The 27,084-nt window shown below is 38.3% G+C and overlaps 1 protein-coding gene across 1 annotated transcript in view; it reads right to left on the bottom strand.

Annotated features, from left to right (window-relative positions):
• The window catches only part of LOC149288319 (apolipoprotein B-100-like), a 74,518-nt gene that overhangs the window by 17,428 nt on the left and 30,006 nt on the right, over window positions 1-27,084 (bottom strand). Inside the window, exons 2-12 of the mRNA XM_089491869.1 lie at window positions 6,232-6,347; window positions 5,981-6,126; window positions 5,614-5,758; window positions 5,153-5,308; window positions 4,571-4,695; window positions 4,024-4,109; window positions 2,887-3,100; window positions 1,750-1,977; window positions 1,154-1,271; window positions 860-1,006; window positions 476-687 (exon numbers count right to left, since the gene is read on the bottom strand). Of these exons, the coding sequence (XP_089347995.1) occupies window positions 476-687; window positions 860-1,006; window positions 1,154-1,271; window positions 1,750-1,977; window positions 2,887-3,100; window positions 4,024-4,109; window positions 4,571-4,695; window positions 5,153-5,308; window positions 5,614-5,758; window positions 5,981-6,126; window positions 6,232-6,347 (1,693 nt within the window). The remainder of the gene's footprint in view (window positions 1-475; window positions 688-859; window positions 1,007-1,153; window positions 1,272-1,749; window positions 1,978-2,886; window positions 3,101-4,023; window positions 4,110-4,570; window positions 4,696-5,152; window positions 5,309-5,613; window positions 5,759-5,980; window positions 6,127-6,231; window positions 6,348-27,084) is intronic.

Raw genomic sequence — 27,084 nt, 5'->3', positions numbered from 1 at the left:
TGTTACAGGTCTACATCACAGGTTATAAAATCTAAAGATAAAAGTATATTACGTAGATGGAAAATTGTCTTTTTTCAAAATGCTTTTTTTTTTTTTTAACATAAATCATTTCATTACATGAAATGGTAAATTGCTTACTAATTTTCACAGATTTTTTTGTTGCAATATTGATAATTATCATTTGAAAAAATATGTATTTTTGTCTGGACTTAATTTAGATTTGTTTACTCCACCACCTCTGTGTTTCTTCAAAATATATCTATTTTATATATTTTCAACCTGTTTTTCTTCCGCTCCTCCAACCATAAATCTTTAAAATAATAAAAACAGTCAAAAAATATATCAGCCAGTTAGTTGATGGAATGTTGGAGTAAATAGGAAAAGAGAACTCTTGTCCCACCAATCTTGAACTGAATTTTAATTACAATTTTATTTTATTGTTTTACATTTTGAAAGTTGGAAAATCTTTACTTACAGTTGAGTCTCGGGCGCTTCCGATTTCAGGATGTTAACAATATGAGAAGCCACGAAATTCTTCACTTGCTCGTTGGTTTCAGTGTTCAGGGTGTTAGTGATTTCGCGGAGGCTGGATTCCGAAGGGTCCTTCATCACCATGAGATAAGCTGCCAGTCTCTTTTGTGCTGGAGAACTACTGTCTTGGAAGACCCCGACTAGACTTTCCTGGACCTAGACAAATAATAATGTATGTTTTTATAAACACAGCTTATACTACTCTGTAGGGGAACTTTATGTTAATTATCATTTTTCATCTGATTCACCCAAAACCAAAGTTTTATCCATCATTTTTTGGTCCTCTGTCCACTTAAAGGGTTAAACCTTTTTACTCGGTCCAACATACCTCATGGGTAATGGTCATCCTTCGGAATGCTTGGATTGCAGCCTTCTGTACTTCGTCTGATGGCGATGGGCTCCTGGCACATTGCAAAAGGGAAGACTTAATCTCGGCATTAGCGTTTTCCATGGCTTTACCCATAATGCCAATGGCCTGTAAAAAGAAAACAAATTTAAATATACGAGTAACTGTATATATATATATATATATATATATATATGTAACTGTATATATATATATATATATATATATATATATATATCTTCCTATTCCAGACATGTAAAATGCATTTTTATATACCTTCAAGGCGAGGAATGTATGATCTTTGTTTCCGCTACATTCATTTGCAATGAGTGATGTCATGTAATCGGAAACGTCCTTCAGGTCTTCTGTGACTGTGTTTTCGTCTTCATAGAAACTAAAATGTTATCATAAAAAAGAATAAGAAACCATTCACATAATAGCTCATTAGTAATAACGTTAATTCTTCCGTTCACACTACATGGCGGCTGCTATTGGTTTGGTGATTCTTCGCATCTAACTTTTCACTGTAATAATTATGGAATAAGGTAAATGAGGACAATGTGATCATGTTATAGTTTTCTCTGTCATTTGAATAACTGATTTTTTAGACTCGCACACCCTCACCATTGATGGCCTTCTCTATAGACAGCCTTATTTTTAACGAGGCAGATGGTACATGTTAATATGCATGCATAGTATATACTGTATAAGAATAACTCAACCCGTTTATTTAATTGGGCTTTCTAGAGGCTCAGACTTCATAGAAACTGAACTTAAAGACGAAGGCTGGTGCGGAGGGATGCGTTTTGACCCTGTAGCCTCGTGTTTGCTTGAGTTAAGGTCTGTGCAGTTCCAAGGCACACGACACTTACTTGCTGACGGCATGGCCTAAAGCATAAAAAGTTGCTCTGCTTTTTTGATACTGAGCCATGTTGAGAAGTTCCCGAACTCGTTTGGTGCAAGGGGAAGGCAGGAGTCCCAGACTGTATGTGACTGCGTCGGTCAACATCGGTGAAACATATCCGCTCCTGAGGATCTGAAGTATAGCCCCAAAGCATTCAGCTGTACCACACTGGACCAGAGCTTGCAGCGCAATTGGACTGAAATCAATAAATTGGGGTAGAGAATGTATTAATAAGCAAGACTCACAAACAGGCTTCATAAGTGAATATAACTTTTTCCTTGTTTTCCTACAAAATCAGGTAACTTAATACGTTAATATCTTAGGATCCTTAGATTATGTAAACCTGCAACTGTCATTCCTGCCCGAAACTTTGTATAAAAGTACCATAAGGCTCACGGGCAGGGCTCTCGACTCCTGTCGTGTCTGTATGTGTTAATGTATATGTGTTATATATTTGTGAGTGCTTTGTAATTTGCTGACGCTTTATAAAAGGTGATAATAATAATAATAATAATAATAATAAAAGAAGAAGAATGCTTGTATCCTGTAAAAGCAATGGTACATAACATGCTATAAAGTGCCATACTGACACCTAGTGGTAATTGTGTGAACTGACTCTGGCTCATTAAATCATTGAATTACTTATTGACTATGATTTATGTAGAACCAGCATATTGCACAGATCTGATTTTTTTTTTAGTAATTTATTAATTAAGAACATGAAATTCCATCAGAATGAAGAGGAAAAAAGCTGTTCTGTGTATAAAACCACACACAGTGTTTTACATTTACCTAACTTTTCGGCTACCTAATTTCTCTAAAATGACTATTATTATTGGTGACCATTTAAATGTCTTAATTTACAGATAAACTCAGATTTTATTGTCACTGTATCATTACTGAAGGCGCTGCACATTACCTATGGTATACTTTAAAGGCAATCTTTTTGGTGTACTGCTCTTATTAATGGGTTTTCGACGTTTTTGGTTTTCATGTTTCTTTTTTTCCCCATATAATGATATTATTTTAATGATCCATTATTACTACCAATACAATGCACAATGCTTCTATAAAATACACGCAGGTAAACTTCAATAATATATACCCTGATAGAGCTGTCATTTTTGGAACAAGAGGACCCAGAGTTTCATTGTTTAAACTCCTCAAGGACCTCACAAGTTTATAAAAGCGGCCGGCTCTCTGCTGGTTTTGCCCGGACGTTGACATCTTCTTCAGTTCCTCGAAGTTTTCCAAGACGTCTTCGTTGGCGGTAACTGAATCAGAAGCCTCTAAGGCCAGGCCTCTTGACAAAGATGGATCTATGAACAAATAAATAAATCACATTTTTTTTTTATTTTTTTAGCAACACAATCACAAGATCCATCCTCACATATATCACATTTTAAAATATAAAATATATTAACAAAGTAAAAACAGTAATGTTTCACATCAATCACTGCCTTAATAATATAAACTAAGCCTTATTACAATGGTGGGAATAGGCATATCCAATGTCCATGTGCTCCTATTCATACTGAAGCTTGTCTTCATCGTTCATTAGATATTCCTTGGTAATGATGAGTTTGGACGCCAGTGGGTAGGGTTCTGAATGCCCCTGTTTCAATATTTATGTTCAAATTTCTGAACCGGATGGGCCAATGGACACTTTCCATGCACAGTTTCCATAACGTCTATGTTCTCCTTAATGTGAACGAGCAGAACCTTGGACCAAATGTGGGCTTCTACTCTCTAGCTTGGCAAAAGTGATGCTACAAATTTCAACACACAGGGGCATGCAATAGACTTTAAGCTCCTTGAAGGAGGGTCTATTGCTGATTGGACATCCCACGCTGTTCCCACCATAAGCTAAGTATACGTTCTTATTAAAAGGACCCTACCGTGCGCCTTATTTTCTATTTGTCATGCAGTCTTTTAGTGTCGGCGCGCTGCTAAATCAGTCCTATTTTGCTGTTTTATCATTTTTTTTTCTGCTTATGGAGACTGGAAATGTTTTATGGAAAAACTGAAAAAAATGCAACATTGGGGACAATAACTGAAAAAAGAAAATTGTCATTGTGCCCAACATTCTGTGATTTGTTTCCGTATTAATGAGGATTAAATTACTGTTTTTAAAATATTAATCACGGTGGCTGAATAAATAATGATAGGAAAACGGTGGGTAGCTAGAACAAATAAGTTATCAAAAGCTGTACTTCCAATACAGAAAAAAACATCTTAGTACCTGCTAAAAACTCTCTGTTGTTTGTCTTAGAAGTGTCTTCCAGCTTCAGCGACTGTGTGACCTTTGCTGTAATACCATATTGACCTCTGAAGAACATAAGGAATACGTTATTATCCCCAAGAACCAGAATGATTTATTGGACATTTGATATGTGGTGTAAAAATATAAAATATGTTATATGCCATTGAGAAGAGTATAATATTATTCCATATAAATCAATATTGTTTTCCCCTTTGGTGTGAGTTTGATAATTGGCTTCTAGTCTAGTGGATCTCATTATTTAGTTTATTTACTAAAATAAATGTAGGACCAATTCTGGGTGTAAATCTTAGTATCCAGGACATCTTGGTTTTCTGACTTTGATGGACTTAAGAATTTAAATTGGCCCTAGGACTTAACGGCCAATGGCCCATAAATGCCATATATAATAATTAAGGAGGTTTTTTCTTTTTTCTCTCATACGCTGACATCACTCCCGGTAATTATCATTGAAACCATTAACTTCTATGTTGTCAATATGACAATATATTTTATAAATTTTCCTTACTTGTTAGAGAAGGGGAGGAAAATGTGACTTTCCGCACAGGAGACTTCCGTGACTTGCTTTCTTTTAGTTTCCAAGGTGTACTGGCAGGACTGACTGCTCTTGATTAGTGTGGATAATGGGGCATTCTGTAAAAACAATACAAAAAACATACATTCCATTAATTATACATGCAACCAATATCTTAACTATCTGCTTAGAATCATGTAATATCTAGCTTATATGCAGAAGAGCTTGTCCATATTCCTTCATGGTATTAAACCCTACCACTTATGCTGGAAGGTTATTCTATGCGCTCAATTCTTTTTTCACAACATCCAAGCATCTGGTGCTCTTATTTTTAAGTACGACCTCTTGTTCTAATATTTCTACAATTATATATATTTTTTCTTTTCTTTTTCATTAGACCAGGCCTTGTATTTAAATGGTATACATCCATTCCGTGGATGTTTTATGATTATTGTCTGTTTCATATCTTATTTATATTTTGTACGATTCTGAAGTGATGTTTTATTTTGGAATAATAAAATATAAAAGAAAAATAAAAAAAATAAAAATAAAAAAGAAGAAGTCAGCGCTACTCACCAATCCTTTGAAAAGTGCGATTGGACTAACATAATCCCTAATTGGAGTGAAACGGTCGCAGTTCTTCAGATTTCTGACAACTGTACCATCTGCTACTGTCGTTCCTTTGCTGGTTGAGACGGCTACTTCGCTGGAACATTTCCCATACACGGTGTCCTACAGGAGATGATGTAAACAAGGTTACGTGTCATTTAAAGCCCATTTTGTTAAAAAAATAATTTAAAAAAATGGTTTAAAATGAATAATTGTGTTCAGGTGGCACAAAGCATATCTGGATGGAGATTGGGATGATTCTAATGCATCTAAACATGCTTTTGTAGACATTGCTGAGTTCTGTGCTCCTCAAAAGGTTTAATTCTGTTTCGTTAATTAAAGACCCATTTAAATATCATCGTTTTTGCCTTTTATATAAATAAGGATAATCATATTTGTTAAAAAAATGTACAATAATAGAATGTTACCATTGGATCCTCATTCTGTGCGTCTTCTGGAACTAAGAGCGCTGAAATGATGCCTCTCTTGATGTTCAGAATACTCAATGGTTCATCCACTTGCGGATATAAAACGATTTGTTTCCCGTAGGAGATACTGAAACTCACGTCGTTCCTATTATGGACAGAGGGAACCGTGAATTATTCCCGGCCAGACGCAGATAAACAGAGAAAAGAGTGAGCAATAGCAGCCGTAAAAAGTAAGAAATCTGTTCAGAGGTCTTGAACAACAAAACAAACAATAGTCATAATAATTACAATCAAAAGTTTCATCCAAAATAGAAAATCCTGTTAAATATTTTTCATTAAAAAAAAATCCAATAGAATGTTTACTAACTTGGACATAGCATTGGAGAATTCTTCCGAATTCTTGGACTTCTTCAGCAACGCCTTGCCCTCGGAGCTGAAGCCGTACACCTCTCGCAGGGTGCACTGTTTGATCCGTAGAATGAAGCTGCACGGCTGAGGGACCTCCAGTTCTACCTGTGGTAGTCATAATGTATAAGCAAGAACAAGTTAGGGCTTAATGGTATAACACGATTATCAAAGTTATGCTTTGTGCCTTATCATTTTCCTTGAGGTTTCTACCTTGCAGTTGAACTTGGATCCGCTTTGAGAGTCGGCCGTTCCGGTGACTCCGGTAGATGTTCCGGCTTCGTAGTTATATACATATTTTCTAAGGTGCTTGAATTTACTTGAATCTTCTAAAATATAAGGAAATTAACCTTGCGTGAATATTTGTCTTCTCATCCGCTTTATCACATAATAGTCATTTTTGGCCATCTTTAATGAAAGGATAATACACAAGGCTATGACTGGTGGTAAAGAGGCGGTCCTGGCCCTTTAGGGCCGACGGCCCCCTGATGGTGTCAGGGGAGCTGGATATGACAGCCCGCACATTAAAATGATCACATAACATGCCATCAGGCACATCCAGCTGGACGTTGCACACTATAGCTCCCGATCTGCTGGACGGGTGTGTATAGAGCAATGTCAGGCAGTAGCCCACTGGGCTTTTGCCCGGTGTGCCAGTTGGCCAGTCTGGCCCTGATAATACATAAGAAATAATTACAATTTCTTGTTAGTTAGGAATTTGGGAATTAGGAATATAATATCGTTGAATTCATGGCCAGCCAATAAGATAAGAGCTACCAAAAATGTACCATTTACATATCGTATGTAGCTAAACGAAAATTAAAGCAAAGGGTTTTTGATGCGAAAAGGTGATTTATTGCTAGTAGGTGTCAACATGGTTCTTTTAAGGAGTAAAGTTGTCAATACCGAAGAATTCTAGTGCTCTAAACTGTTAGTAGATTCTTTTAGCTGTCTCTTTGTAGACTTGCTTTGGGTTGAAAATCTTTTTTTATTTATTTTCTTTAATTTCCGGGCTAAAGCTTGTGTGATTTAGATGGATTTTGATTACTTTAACAAAACAGAACACAGAAAGCTTTTAGTTCAGAGGTGACGTTAATGACATCATGTTAAAGATCTACGCATCGTTCGAAAATATCTTTTCATATTGAATCAACTAGCTGATGTTATTGCTATTCTTTTAAGGGGTGAAAAAGGTAAATGCATTCTTAAATATCCTTCATAAAGAACATGTGCCATATTACAGTCATCTCTTTGCAAAACCAACAAAATATTTATTTTTTTCTACAGGAGTAAAGATTTCTGTAAAAAAGTGAAATGTGGGTCAGTTCTGTGTCACACAGAAACCTAAATGTACTGTATATCCTTGAACCTTCTATTAAAACTGTGTGTAACGGTGCTGACTATCGGTTATTAAAAATATAACTCATAGTCAAGAAAAAAAAAAGCAATCCCAATGGCTTCTAAAAAATGAACCATGGGCAAAAGTATACTGTATGTAGGCTTGTGATCAGGGCCCCCTTTATCTAATGTATCAATCGTCACAGCCTGTCAGCTCTAGTTTTGTCAGACCCTTTGAATTTATGGACTGTAAGAGGCGCAGCGGGAATTATTAGCGCTATATAGATAAAAGATAATATAATTTTAAAATTGTAGCATGTAATACACCAAAATGCCATTAGAGGGCACTGTGAACTCATAATAGATAAACTGAATATAAACAGGTTAATTCCATAGTTTGTCCAGAGTTCCAGTCCCTTTATTAGAGGAACAACACGCAACATTTCCAGTTAAAAGGATGCACTCCAGCCTTCAATACAAAGGTTAAATACACAGTACATTGTGCCTAATCCCTGCGCAGATTATCAGTTATAAATTATTATCCACGCTGATACGGCTGGTATGAAGTCAGCTCTGTATATGCTGACTCCAAGACTAGTAGCATAGGTCACCGATGATAATTATTTTCTTCACTATGGAGCAACGGTGGAAAACAGTTGACCTCATTACTTTAACCCCTTCATCATCACAGTGATCATGTGGGTAACACCCTGCTGCGGTACCAAAGAGGTAGCTTTCAAGCTGTTGGAGAACTGGAACTCCCATAACACTGAGCCAGCTGTAGATACAATCTTTTTCTTATAGGATGCATACTGGAAGCAGCAGCTCTACACAAACTAGGGAGTTACTAAAAGGTTATGTAATAATAATTACTAACATAATATAATAACATAATATTACTTGGTAATTAATGGCAGTAGACAACTTTAAGGTGGAGAACATATATTCCAAAGAGAAAAGAAATATGCTTAATGCTTTAAACACCAAGTTTAAAAAGAATCTCAGAATATATATATATATCGCCAACACATTCCATAATGCTGTACAAGGAAACACAGTATCAGTGAGTCCAGGACATTAGATTGCATGGTTAGGTAAGAACAATATTTCCATTTTTTTTCCAGTCAATTAATTTACATATGAAATCATACAAATTAACATAAAAGGAATAAAAGCTTACTTAAGCAGGTTGGATTCTGACTATCTGACCCATCTTCCTCTGCAATGAGAAGAAAAACAATTGTCAGATTTGTACGCATTTAAATTTCCTAAAAACATTAAACAAAACATTCTTAAACCCTTCAATGCTGAGGATAGGCTAAAATGTTATATAGTACTCTATAGAATGAGCTTAAAGGACAAAAATTAACTACATCAACAACCATATGGTACTAAATGAGAAAATACTTTTCGAGCTCCGCTTTATTTTCTCCATCACTTAGTTATATCATTCAGATACATAAACATGCACCGGTGCAAAACATTGCATTAAACACACAATACTAGTCTCAATGATATTAAAAGGTAATCAGATGTATTTATTACTTCCCTCACTGCTGCTTAGACGTTTTAGGGCCCCCATAAATGTTTTTTTTTTCTCTTGTTAAGTTCTTCTATAGGTTTTATGGAGATTTTAAAAGGGTCTCTCTTAAATGACTCAGGTATGGTAGACAGCGTACGGTCTATTCACTAAAATTGAATTGGGATGTGATGTTGTTGAGTAAGGGAGAGGTGATTTGGACGGTGTTCTAACCTCATCATGTCTATGTCTAACCAATGCCAACTATCACATAACAACGCATAGTGTAGTAATAATAATAATAACAATAATAATGAATTCACTTTATGGTGTGAATATGATATAATAGTAATAATATAATAATATTCATTAATGCCTTTATTTACAAAGAATTACACTGTAAAAAGTCAGCAGCAATCCAAGTATTCATAGAAAACCAAAACTACTGTCCAAAAAAACCAATATTTTGCTATCAGATATTGCTAATATTGAAAATAATTATTATGTAACAAATAATTACTGCAAACCTATAAACTTTTTTATATTAATTTCAATGTTTCAGTGGTGCTGAATGTTTTTATTTTAAGCTATACAATAGTGAATCCATGACTTTATTGTTACCTGTAAAATAACCCCAAATAAATTCCCTTCCCATTATGTACAGTTTAACTTTCTTTTTAAGGTGCCATTACTCTGTAAGGTATAGAAGGTTCCGAAGTAGAATTTTCCAATTAGATGAATCAATCCATTACTTACGAGCCAAGGTGGAACTGCTGAAAATCAGCACAAGGAGCACAAGCTTCCTGGTGCCCATGGTGAGCTACTGAAGCTCTCTGGGGCTCCTGAGGTCCTTCCAATATTGGCTTTGTCTTCTTATATCCCAAAGAGAGACTGAGCCTTTGCTTTTGGACCTCAGTTTATATAGCTGGGGAAACAGCTGGGCTATCCTGTTTAGAAGTTTAGAGCAAATTGCAAAAGGTCCAAAGGTTAAAGTTTTACCTCTGAGATTACAGAGAGAGAGCTGACTAGGACCTAGAACTGTGAAAAGAACAACACAGAAGCGATAACGGCGCTGTCTGCAAGGCGTGTGTAAGAGCTATATGAGAAGTCACGTTAATTGCACTTTTAAATATTATTGCGGGTTATCAATGAAAAAATAAACCATTCCGGAAATGTGGTTGGATTTCGGTGGGAAAGGATAGTTAGTCGATAGTTTTAAAGGGGACTAACTCACTCCATCAAATATATGAAATAATTACCCCCTTTAAAATGGGAGAAAATTGGGATTTAAAGATGGTTCCAAGGGTTGTTTGCTGCCTCACGTCACTCATTATTTTGAACAGTAAGGTATTCTGAACGAGGCCAAGTAGGCCCAGGGTGGCAGGTTCAGGTTGCGGTAGCTGCTTTGCTACATGATAAGGAGCCAATGACCCTATTGGGCAATTAGGCTTCCTGTAGCGCTGCTCAGTTGAGGGGTTAAAATAGATTACTGATCTCCCCAACCATCCTATTAACACTATAGACGGCTCGGCCAAGTTGGCACAATCCTCCATAGTTCAATTCTGTGCTCCACAGGACCGGGATATGCAATCATATCCCGACTCTCAGTAGTAAAGATGGCAGCACAGAGGGGGTGGCTTGCAGTCTTCCCTGGGTTGGACCTAGGGCAGCACCGAAGGTAAATACGCCACCGATTATAAAAGGTCAACATTGGCAGATATTTTCAGCAAAAAGATCTGGCCCTGTATAATGTATAGTTTAATGTGTGAGGAGACCGAAGACATCTCATTGATTAAATATATATGATACAGGGCCAGACAAGCGTTTCCTGTAGCAGAAGCTCACTGGAGTTGACCCTTCACAATGTATAGGGAGCAATTGTAAAAATGAGCTGAAACAAAATTCTTCTGTCAACTCTCCCTTAGGTGAATAGACCCTAGATGTTTATTTACTTGGGGATGAGTAGTGTAGATATCTGTGTCACTGCTTAACTATGCCATATGAAGGGTTTTCTTGATCATTCAGCTTACAGTTTTGGAAGTAAGCACCATGATCTCCAAGGCATTCCCACTGTTTGAGTATTCAGTGGACACATTTTATTGGGTCAACGTAGAGAAGATGTTAAGCCAAAGAAGCTTACTTGTTACTAAAAGAACGAGATAGCCCTGCTTCCAGTGATTAATATCCAGGTAAGAAAACAGATTAATGTTTGAGAAGAAGTAATGGTGGTTTAAATATTTTGTGCATATTGCTGCTCAGGAATTAGTGCATAGAGATTTTGTACAGGGAACAGAACACCTCTCTCCCTCTTTCGTCATCTGATGCCCCTCTTCGAGACTCAACTGCCTATGTCACCTCTTCCCTGCCCTAATGCCCCTCTTTCTTATGGGCTCATAATACTATTTGCATGTATGAATAGATCACGGTGTTCTACAGCCCTGAAGATGACACTCATGTGTATAGAAACAACGGCGAATAAGCAGGTTCCTCCTTACCTAATGTATCCCTTTGTCTTAGTCCATCAGTCCTAATTTTGTCATTCCCTTTGAATATATGTATTGTAAGAAGCGTTGTGGTGTGATGATGACACAAACAAAATAAATGTAATCAGAAACAAACCATTAACTTAGGAATCAATAAAGACTCCACAAAAATGGAGCCTGCAGCTGCATATCCAGCTATTGGCCACATTAAGGTCACAAGGCGGCCGCAGGCCTTAAAGCAACAATGCTACTCCGTCATCATCAGACGGACCCTAATAATTATAAATATATAATACCGTATTTGCTCGATTATAAGACGAGGTTTTTTTCAGAGCAAATGCTCTGAAAAATACCCCTCGTCTTCTAATCGGGGTCGTCTTCTAATCAGACCTCAAATAGAGTCTGATTAGGAGACTAAGATCCAGATCCCCCGCACCGCTGCAGGGGACCTGGATCCTCCTGTCTCACCCCCCCCCCCCATCATACACACTTACCGGTGCTTCCTGCTGTATTGCCGGGGCAGCGGGTTGACGTCTACGCGATCCGCGTAGACAACGTCCGCTGCAGCCGGAAGGAGGTGTGGCTAGCAGCGGGGGTTGTCTGCGTCCGTCGCGTAGACCTTCCCCGACTGTCAGAGATCTCTGATCTCTGACAGCCGGGGAAAGTATACGCGACGGACGCATACAAACCCCCCTCTGCCAACTCCACCTCCTTCCGGCTGCAGAAGAAGGCGACGTCAACCCGCTGCCCCGGCTGGAAGCACCGGTAAGAGAGGGCTGAGAGGGGAGAGAGGGGAGAGAGGAGAGAGGAGAGGGGAGGGGAGGGGGGGGAGAGAGTGTGTGTGTGTGTGTTAGTTAAATGGGGGCATAGGGCATTTCTGGAGTGGCGTTAAGGGGGCATTTAATAGAGCACTCTGCCTCCTGAAATGCCTTATACCTCCCTATATGCCACTCTGCCCCATAATATGCCTTTTAACCCCCTAAATGCCAGAGTGGCATATAGGGGTATAAGGCATTTCTGGAGGCAGAGTGCTCTATACAATGCCTTTTAACTCCCTTAATGCCACTCTGCCTCCTGAAATGCCTTATACCTCCCTATATGCCACTCTGCCCCATAATATGCATTTTAACCCCCTAAATGCCAGAATGGGATATAGGGGTATAAGGCATTTCTGGAGGCAGAGTGGCATATAGGGGGTCAAAAGGCATACCATGGGGCACAGTGGCATATAGAGGGTTAAAAGGCATATCATGGGCCACAGTGCCATATTGGTGTGGCAAGCCTGGGGGCAGATGTGTGTAACTGGGGGACAGGCTGGAAAATACAAGAAATAAAAACAAAAAAAATATTTTTCTCAATCATAGCTTTTATTAAAAAAAATAGTTTACATGAATTAACATTTACTGGTAAAACTTTTTTCCTTTAGGGTCGTCTTATATTCAGGCTTTTTCTTTTTTCCTAAGTTAATATTCAGATTTTGGGGGGTCGTCTTATAATCAGGGTCGTCTTATAATCGAGCAAATACGGTATATATAAAAAAACTTACAAAAGTGACAAATCTATTTTTTTGTAATATGTATTAGAATTTAATTAAATTGAATACATATAAAAACAGTGGCTGGCATGGACATATTCCAGTGTGAGACTGTAAACTTTCTATGAACCCATTCTTCTTTAATGATGAAACCTGGCTTTATGCCATTGCTGATAAGCCACCAGCATGACTGTACCCAGTACTTATTATAATGATCATACATGACTTTACTTTTCAATTTGCTATTTGTCATCATACATATAATTATTATTACAGCATTATATTATTTTATATGTTTTATTTTAGGAGAACGGGGGCGCTCCTGCTTTTTCCATTCTTTGTTTCACTGATTGCTTTTTCTACATTTTTCAATCATTTTCCAAAAAAAATAAAAAATGGCACCCAGTCTACAGAATGGGGGGCAGACAGAAATAATGAATAAAGCAAAGCCACAATATAATATATAATATTTTATTTAATTATAATATAACTTATTGTATAGAGTGTATATGAGGAGTGCGCCTAAATATATAAGAAAGCATTATTATAGATTTTTAGGGAAAAGTGACTGTAAATTCAAATGGAATGGTTCCGGTGGCCTGAAAAATATTTACCGGAGCAGCATCTTACAATAATACATCTTGAATGATTGTATGTAAACTAAGGAAGATTGGGTTAATATAACAAATTTATTATAAGGAAAAAATACTGTGACCACGTCGTTTGGGACACACCTAAAGGTGATTTTTTTTTTCTCACAGCCTTAAGCTTAATTATTAAATATTCTACCGTGTGCTAAATAATTAATTTTAATAAATGCGTTAGAATTTCTCAGACAGATTTTTTAATATTGTAAAATGGATTCATATTCTGTATTATAATTACCCACTTAACAAGCCATTAACTTGAAACTTCACCACAGCAATTCTTAATTTTAATTATATATATAAAAAAATGAATAGCTTTTCCTGAACAAATTCAGACAAACAAAGAGATCTAATACATTATTAAATCTATTTAATCTCGAATACCTATATTTCTCTATAATTAATATTACCCACATCTAAATACATACAAACAGATCTGTGATTGTTCAGTCTTAAACTGTTTACCTTTTTGCTAGATATCTATATATATATGTAAATTATATATTTATATATACCGTATTTGCTCGATTATAAGACGACCCTGATTATAAGACGACCCCCCAAAATCTGAATATTAACTTAGGAAAAAAGAAAAAGCCTGAATATAAGACGACCCTAAAGGAAAAAAGTTTTACCAGTAAATGTTAATTCATGTAAACTATTTTTTTTAATAAAAGCTATGATTGAGAAAAATATTTTTTTTGTTTTTATTTCTTGTATTTTCCAGCCTGTCCCCCAGTTACGCACATCTGCCCCCAGGCTTGCCACACCAATATGGCACTGTGGCCCATGATATGCCTTTTAACCCTCTATATGCCACTGTGCCCCATGGTATGCCTTTTGACCCCCTATATGCCACTCTGCCTCCAGAAATGCCTTATACCCCTATATCCCATTCTGGCATTTAGGGGGTTAAAATGCATATTATGGGGCAGAGTGGCATATAGGGAGGTATAAGGCATTTCAGGAGGCAGAGTGGCATTAAGGGAGTTAAAAGGCATTGTATAGAGCACTCTGCCTCCAGAAATGCCTTATACCCCTATATGCCACTCTGGCATTTAGGGGGTTAAAAGGCATATTATGGGGCAGAGTGGCATATAGGGAGGTATAAGGCATTTCAGGAGGCAGAGTGCTCTATTAAATGCCCCCTTAACGCCACTCCAGAAATGCCCTATGCCCCCATTTAACTAACACACACACACACACTCTCTCCCCCCCCTCCCCTCCCCTCTCCTCTCTCCTCTCTCCCCTCTCTCCCCTCTCAGCCCTCTCTTACCGGTGCTTCCAGCCGGGGCAGCGGGTTGACGTCGCCTTCTGCTGCAGCCGGAAGGAGGTGGAGTTGGCAGCGGGGGTTTGTATGCGTCCGTCGCGTATACTTTCCCCGGCTGTCAGAGATCAGAGATCTCTGACAGTCGGGGAAGGTCTACGCGACGGACGCAGACAACCCCCGCTGCTAGCCACACCTCCTTCCGGCTGCAGCGGACGTTGTCTACGCGGATCGCGTAGACGTCAACCCGCTGCCCCGGCAATACAGCAGGAAGCACCGGTAAGTGTGTATGATGGGGGGGTGAGACAGGAGGATCCAGGTCCCCTGCAGCGGTGCGGGGGATCTGGATCTTAGTCTCCTAATCAGACTCTATTTGAGGTCTGATTAGAAGACGACCCCGATTAGAAGACGAGGGGTATTTTTCAGAGCATTTGCTCTGAAAAAAACCTCGTCTTATAATCGAGCAAATACGGTAGTTTATAAATTTAATAAAATGTATTCAATTCTATTACATATAACAAAAATAGAATAGAAACAAAAAATACAGCGCTAAATATTACCCAAAAGAAAAAAACACACAGACAGGGGGGGAATGATCAAGAGCCAAACCCACACACCAATACAAAAATACTTCATAACTTTTTTTTTTTAACTTTTCTATATACTAAACAAATCTGTGTTTACTGGGTAAAGTAAGCAAGATGCATGCATTAAAAACTCGTGTGTCATGGAAGCATCCGTTGCGACCTCCCGATCTGAGGATTTTGAATGTTGACCGGTGAAAGAACTCAAGAGACAATAAAGACTCAGGCTCCAATTTGGATTTCAAAGGCCACGGCGCTATACCAAACCCTCTCACGTGTTTTATTAATATCAGAATTATTCTTTATTAATATTGTGAAATAAAACATTTGAACAACTTCATTTGAATTTTTAACCGTTAAGATCCGCCAGTAAACTTATAAAAAGACAGTAACCCGTGTCTCACCTTATGGATCAGCGTCCTGCCAAATGCCACGCGGGAACGTCTCTCATCGCTTGTACCATGAATAAAACTCCATGATACCCCCAAAACTAACTTTGTCTGATCAAGGCTGTCACCCCCCAACTTATTCTTCTACGAGACAGGAGCCACACACCTATAACAAGCTCTTAACCTAAACCTAATACATGTCTAGGGAGGGCATTTTCTGAGCTTTTCACCTCCATCATTCGAGGTCATGTCTCTCTCCTGCAAAGCTTGCTCTCGGGATTCTCTTAATTCTTCCTCCAAAATTATTGTTCATTAACGTTATTTCTCTTTTTTGGTGAAAGCTTTTTTGTGAACCCTTCTAATGGAATTGTAAAAGTAGATGAGTTCTGTTTTTCCAAGCCTAGTATGCAAAAAAATCCAACAAATATTTATGCATAAGACACGCTTTATATAGATTGATAAATTGTTTCTTCATCTTGTTTTTCAAATCACAAATCTACCTTAAATTTATTAAAATCCTTTATACATTTACAAGTTCTTTTTACTATTTACGACCCTCTTAGTTTTTTGTCTGCAAATTCTCTACCGTGTTGTTTTAACCCCTGTTTTAACCCTGTATCAGAACATGTACTGGTCAGTTTCAAACTGTGTTTTTTACTTGCTTGGTCAGAAATGCTTTTGACTTGATAAAGGGAGGACTTCCGAAAGCTCGTCTATTATTTTAAATACTGTTAGTCCAATAAAAAAGGTATTACAAGATTCTGCAACATTCTGTTTTTTTGCATTCTTATACACTGGACTAATACGGCTACCCCAAACTACAAGTTCTTTTTGGTATTCAAGTTCAGATCCGTGATATGACAGGTTTTATGAAGAGTTCCAATGTATAATCTTTAGAAATTAGATTTCAATAACAAACTTTTCTGATAATAACAGCAGTTAACAGTTTATTGGGTTGATTTCAAGTGATTTCTTGTCAACCTCTTACACTTCTTACACTTCTGAGCTCCTTTACCATACTTGGGAACTCTCTGGGTATGACCCAGAGTCTCAGAGTGAAGCCCTCTTCCCCAGGTCTATGCCCCCTACTCCCCAAACTATTTTGCCTAATCCCTGCCCACATCCCCTCCCAAAAAGGCACTTTGAGGTTAGCCCCATACCCCACAAATGGCTAGCGGTGCCTCCACATGATTCCATTCCTCCAGAGGAGCGATGATTCTGGGTGGCCTGCCTTGGGAAGGTATGATTATTACATTACATTTATAGAGCACTAGTAGATTCTATAGCAATATATTACAATAGGAGAGAGCAAAGGTTAACATTAACACTAAAATGGACAATATACAGAATTACCAGTAACATGTTCATTAACAGATGTTAAGACATACTGGCACAGGACAAGAGGACTCTACGGACAGCATGACGGGGTGAAAAAAATTAGTTGGGCGTTCAGAATGGACTGAAGTGATGAAAGGTAATGGGGAGGCAAGTTAGTAGGGGATTGCAATAATCCAGACGGGATATCACAATAGTTGTTTACTAGTTAGGGGAGATAAGCTATTATTGTATTTACTTGTAACACAGTATCTGATATCACAGGTTAAGTGGACGTGCCAGGGAGCTTGTGCATATGTGGTGGTTCTACGTACTTCTCTGTTCTCCTGATTTGTAATAGTAGATCAGATAAACAAAACCATAATGCTACTAAATATAAAATGTATATAAGACTCATTGGCATGAGGTTGGGAGTTTGCATATTACGCAAACCCAATGAACACAGTTCAACAACAAAGTATAGAATGCGACGAGTGTGATAATGATAAAGCCATATCTGTAACATTTTATCTAAGAGTCATTGAATATTTTCAGAGCTTAGTACATTATTTATACACTGGCTGCCAGCAATTCTGAATAACAAGTCTGCCCTATCATTAGATATGACTAACCAAATAGTAAAAGTAACAAAAACTACTTAAAAGTGAGGCTTTTCTCAAGAAAACAAGAAAAGCTTCTGCTGGGGAGGTGATAGCCCCAGATACACCCCCCTACATTTCAGTTGTCCAAACTGGGACACCTTCGTTGGCTCCAAGACAATACGCAGTTATAGGCGGCTCTATGTGGCTCTCTATAGGCAGGTCCATCTACAGTAACCCTGGGAAGGTAGTTTAGCTGAATGCTGCAATATGATGACAAATTCTGGTGCACAGCTTTAGTACATGGTGTGGAAGCCGAATGGGAGCTGTGATTGAAGCCTATCCTTGATCACAAGATACCAAATAAGAGACTCCTTTACATTTTCCCATACATTCCATAAGTCAACATGGTGAGAAACTTGTCATGGCATGTTCTAGCTTATGAATCAAAGGCTACATTGGATAAAATATGCATTTCTTTGCAAACCAGGAGCAAACATAACCCAGTAACTTCACACATTGTTTCTCTATTTGTTTATCCCATTTTCTGTTACTGGAATAACTTGATTCCGAGGGAGACATGAAATATTGTTAGATTTAACACAGAGCTATTGCTGTATTTAGACTCATACAAAGGATGTACAGGAAGCGAAGTAATACCCTGAACTTTGTTTCATTGTTGTGGTTACTGTGCTGATACATCTGTAAAACTCACTAGGCATCTTTAATAAGAAGTTGGGTTCTGTTTTCATAGCTTTTGCTATTTTTTTCTGCTTTTTGGGACATAGGTTGGCAGGACAGCAGGATTCGCGACTGCAATTCAGTGGTCCTTATTTTATTCTCCGGTGTATAGTGCGCATGCTCAATAGCGCTGGCAATTTGGGTGTAGATATGTTGTCTTGAAGATTGCAACTTTTACCGTTCACATAAAGCCCTAGTCTAGCGGGAATCTGTGTTTCAGGTTATCTCACTTGTTTGGATCAACAGTAACACTCACTCCAAGCTCAACAATAAGATGTGATATCCTGTTGCATACCCCCCCCCAACACTTCAAGCGTCCAAATCAGGACACCTGTGTTGAGGGGGGTGTCTAGAAGTAGCATCTGGGCAACAGGCATGGCCACCAGCCTTTCCTACCTCAAGCTAAGCACCTGCATGGCCACCTAAGCTGCAGGGCGTCGCAAGGTGGCCATGCAGGTGCTGCAATGGAGGTGAGACCTTTCCGCATCACTGGTAAAAGTGAGAGAGAGGAGCAGCTATGCTAGACTGCAAGACAGAGCCCAAAAATCAGGAATACACCAATAAACCATGGCCATTCATGACCTATGCTAAAGTCCTTGGGCAAGGAAGCATGACTAACAAGACGTGGCCAAACAAGGCTAAAGCAAGGTGTAAATAAAGTTGAGAAACTAGAGACTCTTTCCATGGGATGCAAATATCAGAAAATCACTACCTGTCAAGGTTGATATGCATCATGTGTTAGCTATTGAGTGTACTTTATTACTCGTGTCTTGTCTATTTCTGCCATTTATTTTTAATCATATTTCAATAAAAGCTGGATTCACACCACAAAGTATTATGTACTGGTTTCCACCGGATTAGCCTTTTTTGCCCCATTAACTGGCTAACGCTGCAGGTGATTTTTATCATTGTTGCATGGGGCTGAAAAATCTGAGCTACCAGTATTAGGCTAGGTTTCCACTTGGGTATTTTTTCAGCGTTATTTTCTTGATGGAAAACGCCAGGAAAACTGCCACTGCATTTTCCTGCGTTTTGGCGTTTTTTCGGGCATTTTAGCCTTTCTGTGGAAATTGCTTTTTTGACCTTAGGCAGTTTTGCCAGCCTTTACAAGTTAAAATTGTCACCCAGCTAAAAGGGATTAGGATAAATGGCAAGTATCTGCCCCCTGATGTCATTTCCTTGGTAGAGTTCTACTTAAACGCCCCGGCGGACACTTTTGTCTCTTTTCTGTGGTTTGTAAGGCATGCTTTATTCCGAATGTCTGCTCCTCTAGGAAGATTGGCCCCAAATGATGGTGCAAATTGCAAGGGGGGATACTCACTAGTTGAATAAGCTTGGACACATCAAAGACAATTCTGGGTGCCATGCTGCTAATAAATTACACAGAGACAGCACACAGTGTACAAGCAGATAAACGTTTTACCACAGTACTTCGAAAATGGCAGCTCTTCCTCTTCCTGGGTCCTGCCCCTTTTTTGTAACTGTGGAAAAAAACGCCATAAAAAACCCACATGGCTTTTTCATGGGGTTTTTTCTCTCCCATAGACTTCTACTGGAGAAAAACGCCAAGATTTCCTTGCAAAAAACGCCAGAGTGTCAACATGCTGCGATTTTGAAAAACTGCCACAGAGCCCAAAAAAGCAGAAAAACGCCAAAGAGGACTGAAAAAAACGCCAAACAGAAAAACGCCAAGTGGATATGGCATTGTGCGATTTCCTATTGAAGAACAGCTAACATCTGGCCGCAGCGTTTTTTCACTATTATCTGCTTTTACCTGTTTTTGAATGACTCGGTAGCTACTGTCTGTCCCAGGTAGCCAACAAATTATCCTTTTTTAACAGGCAGTGGGGTTCATGTCTTGATTTAGACACCTGAAGTGTATGACAATCCGTATGCAGGACTAAATGTGTAATAATTAATTGAATTCTTGTTTCTTTGTTTTATCATTTTAGTGCCTAGTTTGTATATCACATTAGATTACATTTTCATCTAAGCACCATCTGGTTCAAATCCTTGTATTAAAACATAAAATCTACTGACAACGAAGATACACTTGTTCACTCCTGTACGTCGAGTCATGAGGGTAGTGTGACAAGAGACCCTCCAAATATAAGGGGATTAAAATTTAGAAGTACCAAGTACTACTAAGAAGTACTCATCTTCGATGGGCATGTTATGTTTATGGCTTGATTAGAGCAATCAGAATTAAAGTGATGACTCCACTGGATAAAAGGTCAAGGCACGCGGGATCAGAGGTGGACTGTGGCTATGCTGATTTCAAATGACTTTCAAATTTTAATAATTTTATCTTTATTAGATAAGTTTGTGTTCAGCATAGTCTAAGCATGTCTGATGGCCAACCTTGTATTTATGGGCCAGGAACATGCCAGAATTTTACATATTAATGTTTTTAGAATTCTTCTAGTAGAATGTATAGGATTATTAGTTTGCCTAATTTTTATATAGCATTTTGATTAATTATAAAATAACACTTTTAATTAGTAAAATAAAGAGTTCTGCAACAGTGCCGAAAATGGGGACCATCTCACAAAAAAAACAGGACTGATGAATGGTATTTTAAGGTGATTTTAACACGTTCTGTTGGTGGACATGATGTGTCCGTCTACAGTACTGTCTGTAGTTCTACGTATTGCTATGTAAATGGTCTTGATGATTGAACCATCCCATCGGTTGCTATGGTGATAAGACCAATTTCCAAACCAGACTCTATGTCAACCATGAATATCCCAATCATGCTCTAATAGAAAACAAATGATGTTGGTTAATGTCAAGCTGTACATTTTACTATCACTGTTGCTTTAAAAAGATAGTAGCCCAAAGCTGTAAATGAATGAAGTATTCTTTAGAATGCATTCAACTTACTATCAAAATTATTTATTATCAGAATTGTGGAGTTCGCAAAAAAATTGAGTTTTCTGCCTTTCCTATTTAATGTATTTAAAGGAAGTTTAAAGAAAGCCACATTTTGACTTTCATGTCAGTGACAGATGTTAGCAGGCCAATGACCTGGATTGTTGGCTTTGATAGTACGCAATACGACATGGCCTAATTTTAGTTTTATAAGCTTTTACAACAGCTTTATTTATAAAATGAACCTTCATGGTGTTACAAATGAAAACTAGGTATTGCAGTAGGGGCCAGACTTGACATAAGGAAACGGCCCTGGCACTTTAAGGCCGATGGCCACTTAATAACTTACGTGTGACCCGCAGCTGAATATGACAGGCCCACATTCCGTTTTGTGTTCACATAGCGTGTGGCTGAACATACCCAGCAAGCAGCCGCACACTGGAGCACTGGATCTGCCTCTGAAGTGGCAGACCGGGTAAGTATGGGTTGCTGTGGGCCAGTGTAGTCAGCGTGGGGCAGTGCGCTAAATAGCCAGTATGGACCTGATTCCAGTTATCTAACTCACCAGCGGCTGCTAAGATTAAACAATTAAATATTGCAAAAATTGTATCATTTCTACTCGGCGAGTGTGGATTCAGGGGCCTAACCATCTGGCCCTGGTGCGAAAATTGTTCCGGGGGCCCCCCAACTTCACAACGTGTCTATGCCTTATTTGCCCGTTGCACCCCCGTATAACATACACTCTGGCACACATATGTAAACACACTTACACAAATTACACACACTTACTCATACTCACTAACACACACACGTACACATTTATTATGACACACACTCCATTTCGTCCACTTGTAGATACATGCTCCTACACACATAATTAGACATACATGCTCACACACATAAATACACATCCATGCTCACACACACACAATTACACAACCATGCTCACATACACAAGTACACATCCATGCTCACACACAAGTACACATACAATTACACATCCATGCTGACACACAAAATCACACATCCATGTTCACCTACATACACATTTAAATATATACATACATCCCACCGCCACTTACGGGGTCATGTAGTCATCCCCTCGCATTAATTCCATTCTGTATCCCAGTTAACCAACAGGGCAACCCCCAATTTGTGCCTTTTCAGTCTTTATTTCTCTCTTTTTCCATGGTTCCCAGCATTTATATGCACTACACAGCAGCACATTGAATGATGTCAATTCTGCTTTTATAAAACTGTTGAGATATCCTTGGATAACACCGTGATGGATGTGAGAAAATTCATTTTCATAAAAAACCCATAACATATTTACCCATTTCATAAATCTAACTGCCACTGTAAACCCGTTTTATTATTATTTTTTAGTGTTAAAATGTTGCACACTTGCAATACAGAACTTCCCTGACAATACATAACGGTTTTACTTTGCTTTATTTTTCATTTGGAAAAAAAAATAAAAATCTGATAAGGGCATTTAAAATAGTAATTTGCAGCACGATCAGCTATAAACATGCCAAGGGGACACGCCGTGCCTGTTATTATAGATAAAGTCAGGTCATCTCTGAAGCAATGATCTTAGAGTCTAATAAATAATGAAGAAATGCATTATTTGTAACGCCAGAGCTCAGTAATTTCTAAGGCTGATATATGATTTTTGTAGCAAGTGGAAAAATAAGTAAGCTTCAAAGATAATTGGGTAACTTATCTTGGAAGCAGCGCCTTGAGGAAAGAGATAGGCATCTTAATTCACCAGTGATACATGTCAAATGGAGATATAGTTAACATATGTAAGATAATTAGCCAGGATTTGGAGAAAGTGATTTATTTTTGGTGCAGTAATTTAAATAGCGCATAATTTTGATGGATCACATTATAAATCAAAATACACGTTTACTGTTAAGTCCCGCAGTAGAAGAAAATTAGTTGGTTTACAAAAATTTTTCTTCCAAAACTACTTCTTTAGTTTCAGTGCTTGAAGTCACAATATCATACCAGTTTAGGTCCCTATGGTCTTTGCTCTTTTTCCTCCCTCTTTCCTCCCACTAGTTAGTAGGAGCTCAGAACGATGTGTATCACAGTGTTTTAGAACCCTAAATGTCCCAATATGTTTATAGGAACAAAATAAAGGAGTTTATTATTTTAATTATTTAAATACAATCATCTTTAAAAGAAGACCCCCTACCTATCATTAGAAATGAATTCTTGACACTTGATTGGGGCAAAGAAAATAGTATTCTCACTAATAAGGAGCATCATTTTATTAACATCAAACATTCAAAGATATCAATAATATACATATTACCTAAAATACATAACAATCTAAAAAAACTTTCAGGCAGACCTATCATATCTGGAAAAGGATCCCTAATCACAAACCACTCCAACTATGCCAATGCCCTCCTACATCCTTTGGTAACCACACGGAAATCTAATATACAAGATACCATAGACATACTGAATAAAGTGGCTACCATGAAACGGAATAAGGACTGCGTCTTGGTAACAAGCGACGTGGAATCACTATACAGGTTGAGTATCCCTTATCTGAAATGATCTTGAAGGAAATTCAGATAAGGGATACTCATGACTCATGGGGGACAGGAAAAAGGTGTCTGACTTTTCCTGTAGTCACTAGATCCTTTCCCCGTTTCTTTTTTGGCTTCTCCTCCCTGCTGTTGGCTCGGTGGTTCAGGCTTCACTCCGCAGTCCCAGAGCACTTCTGGTCCATTGTTTAGGCTTGCCTATAGTACTTCTGCTCCCTTTTTTAGACCAGAAGTGCTCTGGGGAAACCTAAACAACAGACCACGGGGAGAAGCCTGAACAACAGAGCGGACACAAGTGAGAAGACAGATCCGTTACCTAACATTATTATAAGTCGCCCTTAGTTACGCAAATGTATTTATGTCAAGTTGGGAAGAGATGTGCATTTGGCCTAAGGTAGAATGGAAAAGTAACTTACTCTTATACTCTAGATATATAGATGATGTCCTAATTATATGGCAAGCATCTACAGAATGATTACAATTTTTTTCATATATTAATTCTAACAATTGGGGCATCTCATGTATGAGTGAGTACAGTAAAAAGTACATATTTTGGAAGAGGACAGGTAATATAGAACATGAAACACCATCCAAACATTTTGCAAAAACCAAGAAGACCCAGAACATATCAACCTTCCTCCTAATTTGTATGGTCCTCAAAAATTGGAGAGGGGGTGACCATGTGAAAGAAGAGTGGAGGCTGTAATAGCCACAAAGGGGGTCCATATCAATTTAAATACTGCTAGTTTTGGATGTCCACTGACCTCATATAGGTGTGATGGTCATATAGTGCAGATATTTGGAAAAATAAAATAAGTTGTGTCAACTTTAGAAGGAGTTTAGAGAAAGATGGCTAAATATTCATTACATAGATATACTAAACTTTAAGGGTCTCCAGTATGGGGGAAGCTGGAGGAGATTAAGGTCTGGAGGGCAGTAAGCGGTCTTTAGAGGTGATGTCTCCAAAACTGGGAAAGGTTTTTTCAGGTAGAGTATGAGCAGTTTGCATGCCGACACTATGGGGTTATGCTCCAATCTTACAAGGCTTTTGGATGCTCTGACATGGATCTGCCCGACAGCTTCCCAAGTATAAACTGAGGGGCATTTTTCCTTTTAGCCTAATCACAGCCTTATATTCAAATCTAAACTATACGATCTGTGAGAAAACGTTACAATCCCCACTTCCGGTTCCTACAGTTTATTCCGAAGTTTAGGGATACAGTATGTACTGTAACTGGCAAACTCTTCAGCGAGTATTATCAGTTCCCTTTTCCCCAGTCTTTATCTGAAAACATTAAACAGAGAGAGCAAACAAGAGACAGTCATGCCACAAATTGTCAATGCTATTGGAAGCTCATTGTCATGTTATTGAAAAGACCATGTCATTTATGAAGAAAGAAAGAAAAAAAAAAGATATATATTATCCAATAATGATATTTTATGTTTTTATGAATTTAAAAAGAGCTTGGCTAACCTGTATAATTTATAGATAAAACAGGAATTCTTGAAAGTTTCAGACTATTCAATATACAGAAGCAACTCAACCCTCATTGCAAGAGAAGCTCACCAGGGTTGGACCTCGATCACGCTTAATGAGATCTGGAAATTAAACCATAACTCTCCTGCAAATGCCCTTTTTTGGGGGGGTTCTTCAACCTCGTTGAACCTCGTGGTTTAAAAAGGACAACTTCACCTTGGACCTTAGGCAACATTTACACAATACTGGATCCTTTTTGTGCTCCATGTATGAGCTTTCTATGCGTCCCCAATTAGTTTTGGATGAATCTGGATACTGCACACTGAGTGTCTTGTCAAATATATTCACGGGCTGCTTTATTACTGGCCACCGGATCAGACTTACCGGCTGAGCTGAATGCCCCCCGTGGATGCTGTACTATAAATTACGTATCGTTCAGGATCAATCGCCCAACTGGTCTGCTTTTATATAACCTGTCATTTAAAACATACGTGTACATTGAAATAGAAACGTCCCTTCATAAACCAGCCTTTTGTTTGATACCTGTAATTGTTTCAAGTTCACATGGATTTTGACTCCCATAATGGTCGGCCAGCTAAAGAGGTTGCTAAACATTACATTATGAGTTCAGGCCCGTTGGCTGCCCATCCTTGACCTAAAAGAGTTCAAGCTGAGACTCTTCAGCCAAGATTTTTTTTTTTCTCTGTTGATGGTTAATTGTTGCTAGAGATCTTGTTAGTTACACAATTTAAAGGGCGGAATGCATATTAAAGAACTTTGTGATTACTTATAGGCATTGTTTAAAAGTAAAAAAAAAGCTTTCTCTGTGGCAAGAAAGATCTCTAATTGAAAAGCTCTATATAGCTAAAAAAGGGAAAAAAAGCATTTACAAGAATGTAGAGGTAATATAGTTTGAGGTTCCTCTGCGAGCACCCCAATGTAACAGGCCTGTTTGCTGTTTAGAAGCCCAACCCTGACAAAGGCCATGTTCTTAGGCCCGAAACAATAATTGGAGGTTCTCGTAACTTATGGGCTTTTCATAAATCTTTATTTACAAGTGTGCGGCGTTCAATCTTTTTTTTTATCCACAAAACATGGTGGGACCTACTATCCACATCCCTGTAATAATAATAATAATAATAGATATTATGGGTGGCATGGCGTCTCAGAGCTTCAACCCACAGAACGCTCTTTCTCTCTTTAATGGTTGTGAGAAGCCATTACTGGACTTGTTCCTTGCTCATTCAGAATGTATTGCCGCTATGGGATCAAAAAGTCTTTGGGTGCATTGCGTTCTATGACATTGCTCCACAAATATTATAAATGGCCGAATGTATATGAATGGCAGATGTGTTGGAATATACATATAGAATGGGTGTGAGTAAAAACCGATACACCAGCTGGATTCTGTGGTTGGGGTTTTATCTGTAACAAAGTCCATGTCATAGGGAGGGTAAAATCCAACCCAAGCTTCAATCAACTGCAGCTCGCTTTTCCTATGATATGATGGTTGGACCTAGAGTTTTGAGTTTAGGGAGCTTGTATGTTCTTTTGCAGAAGACACTTGTGACGGGAACCTGGATAGCAAGGGTTAAGCCCTCGCCATTGTCGCTTGCAATGCCTCTTTCATGTGATCTGTACAAGTGACAGCAATCACACATAATCACTGCATTTACATGAGAACACAACTAACAGCGCTCACAGACACACACATCACCACTCACAACAATCAGAGCCAG

Source organism: Sceloporus occidentalis, unplaced genomic scaffold, assembly GCF_023333645.1.
Source record: "Sceloporus occidentalis isolate IW3139 unplaced genomic scaffold, rSceOcc1.0.p SCAF_52, whole genome shotgun sequence".
Lineage (NCBI taxonomy): Eukaryota > Metazoa > Chordata > Lepidosauria > Squamata > Phrynosomatidae > Sceloporus > Sceloporus occidentalis.
This window is presented reverse-complemented; position numbering and strand designations above follow the sequence as displayed.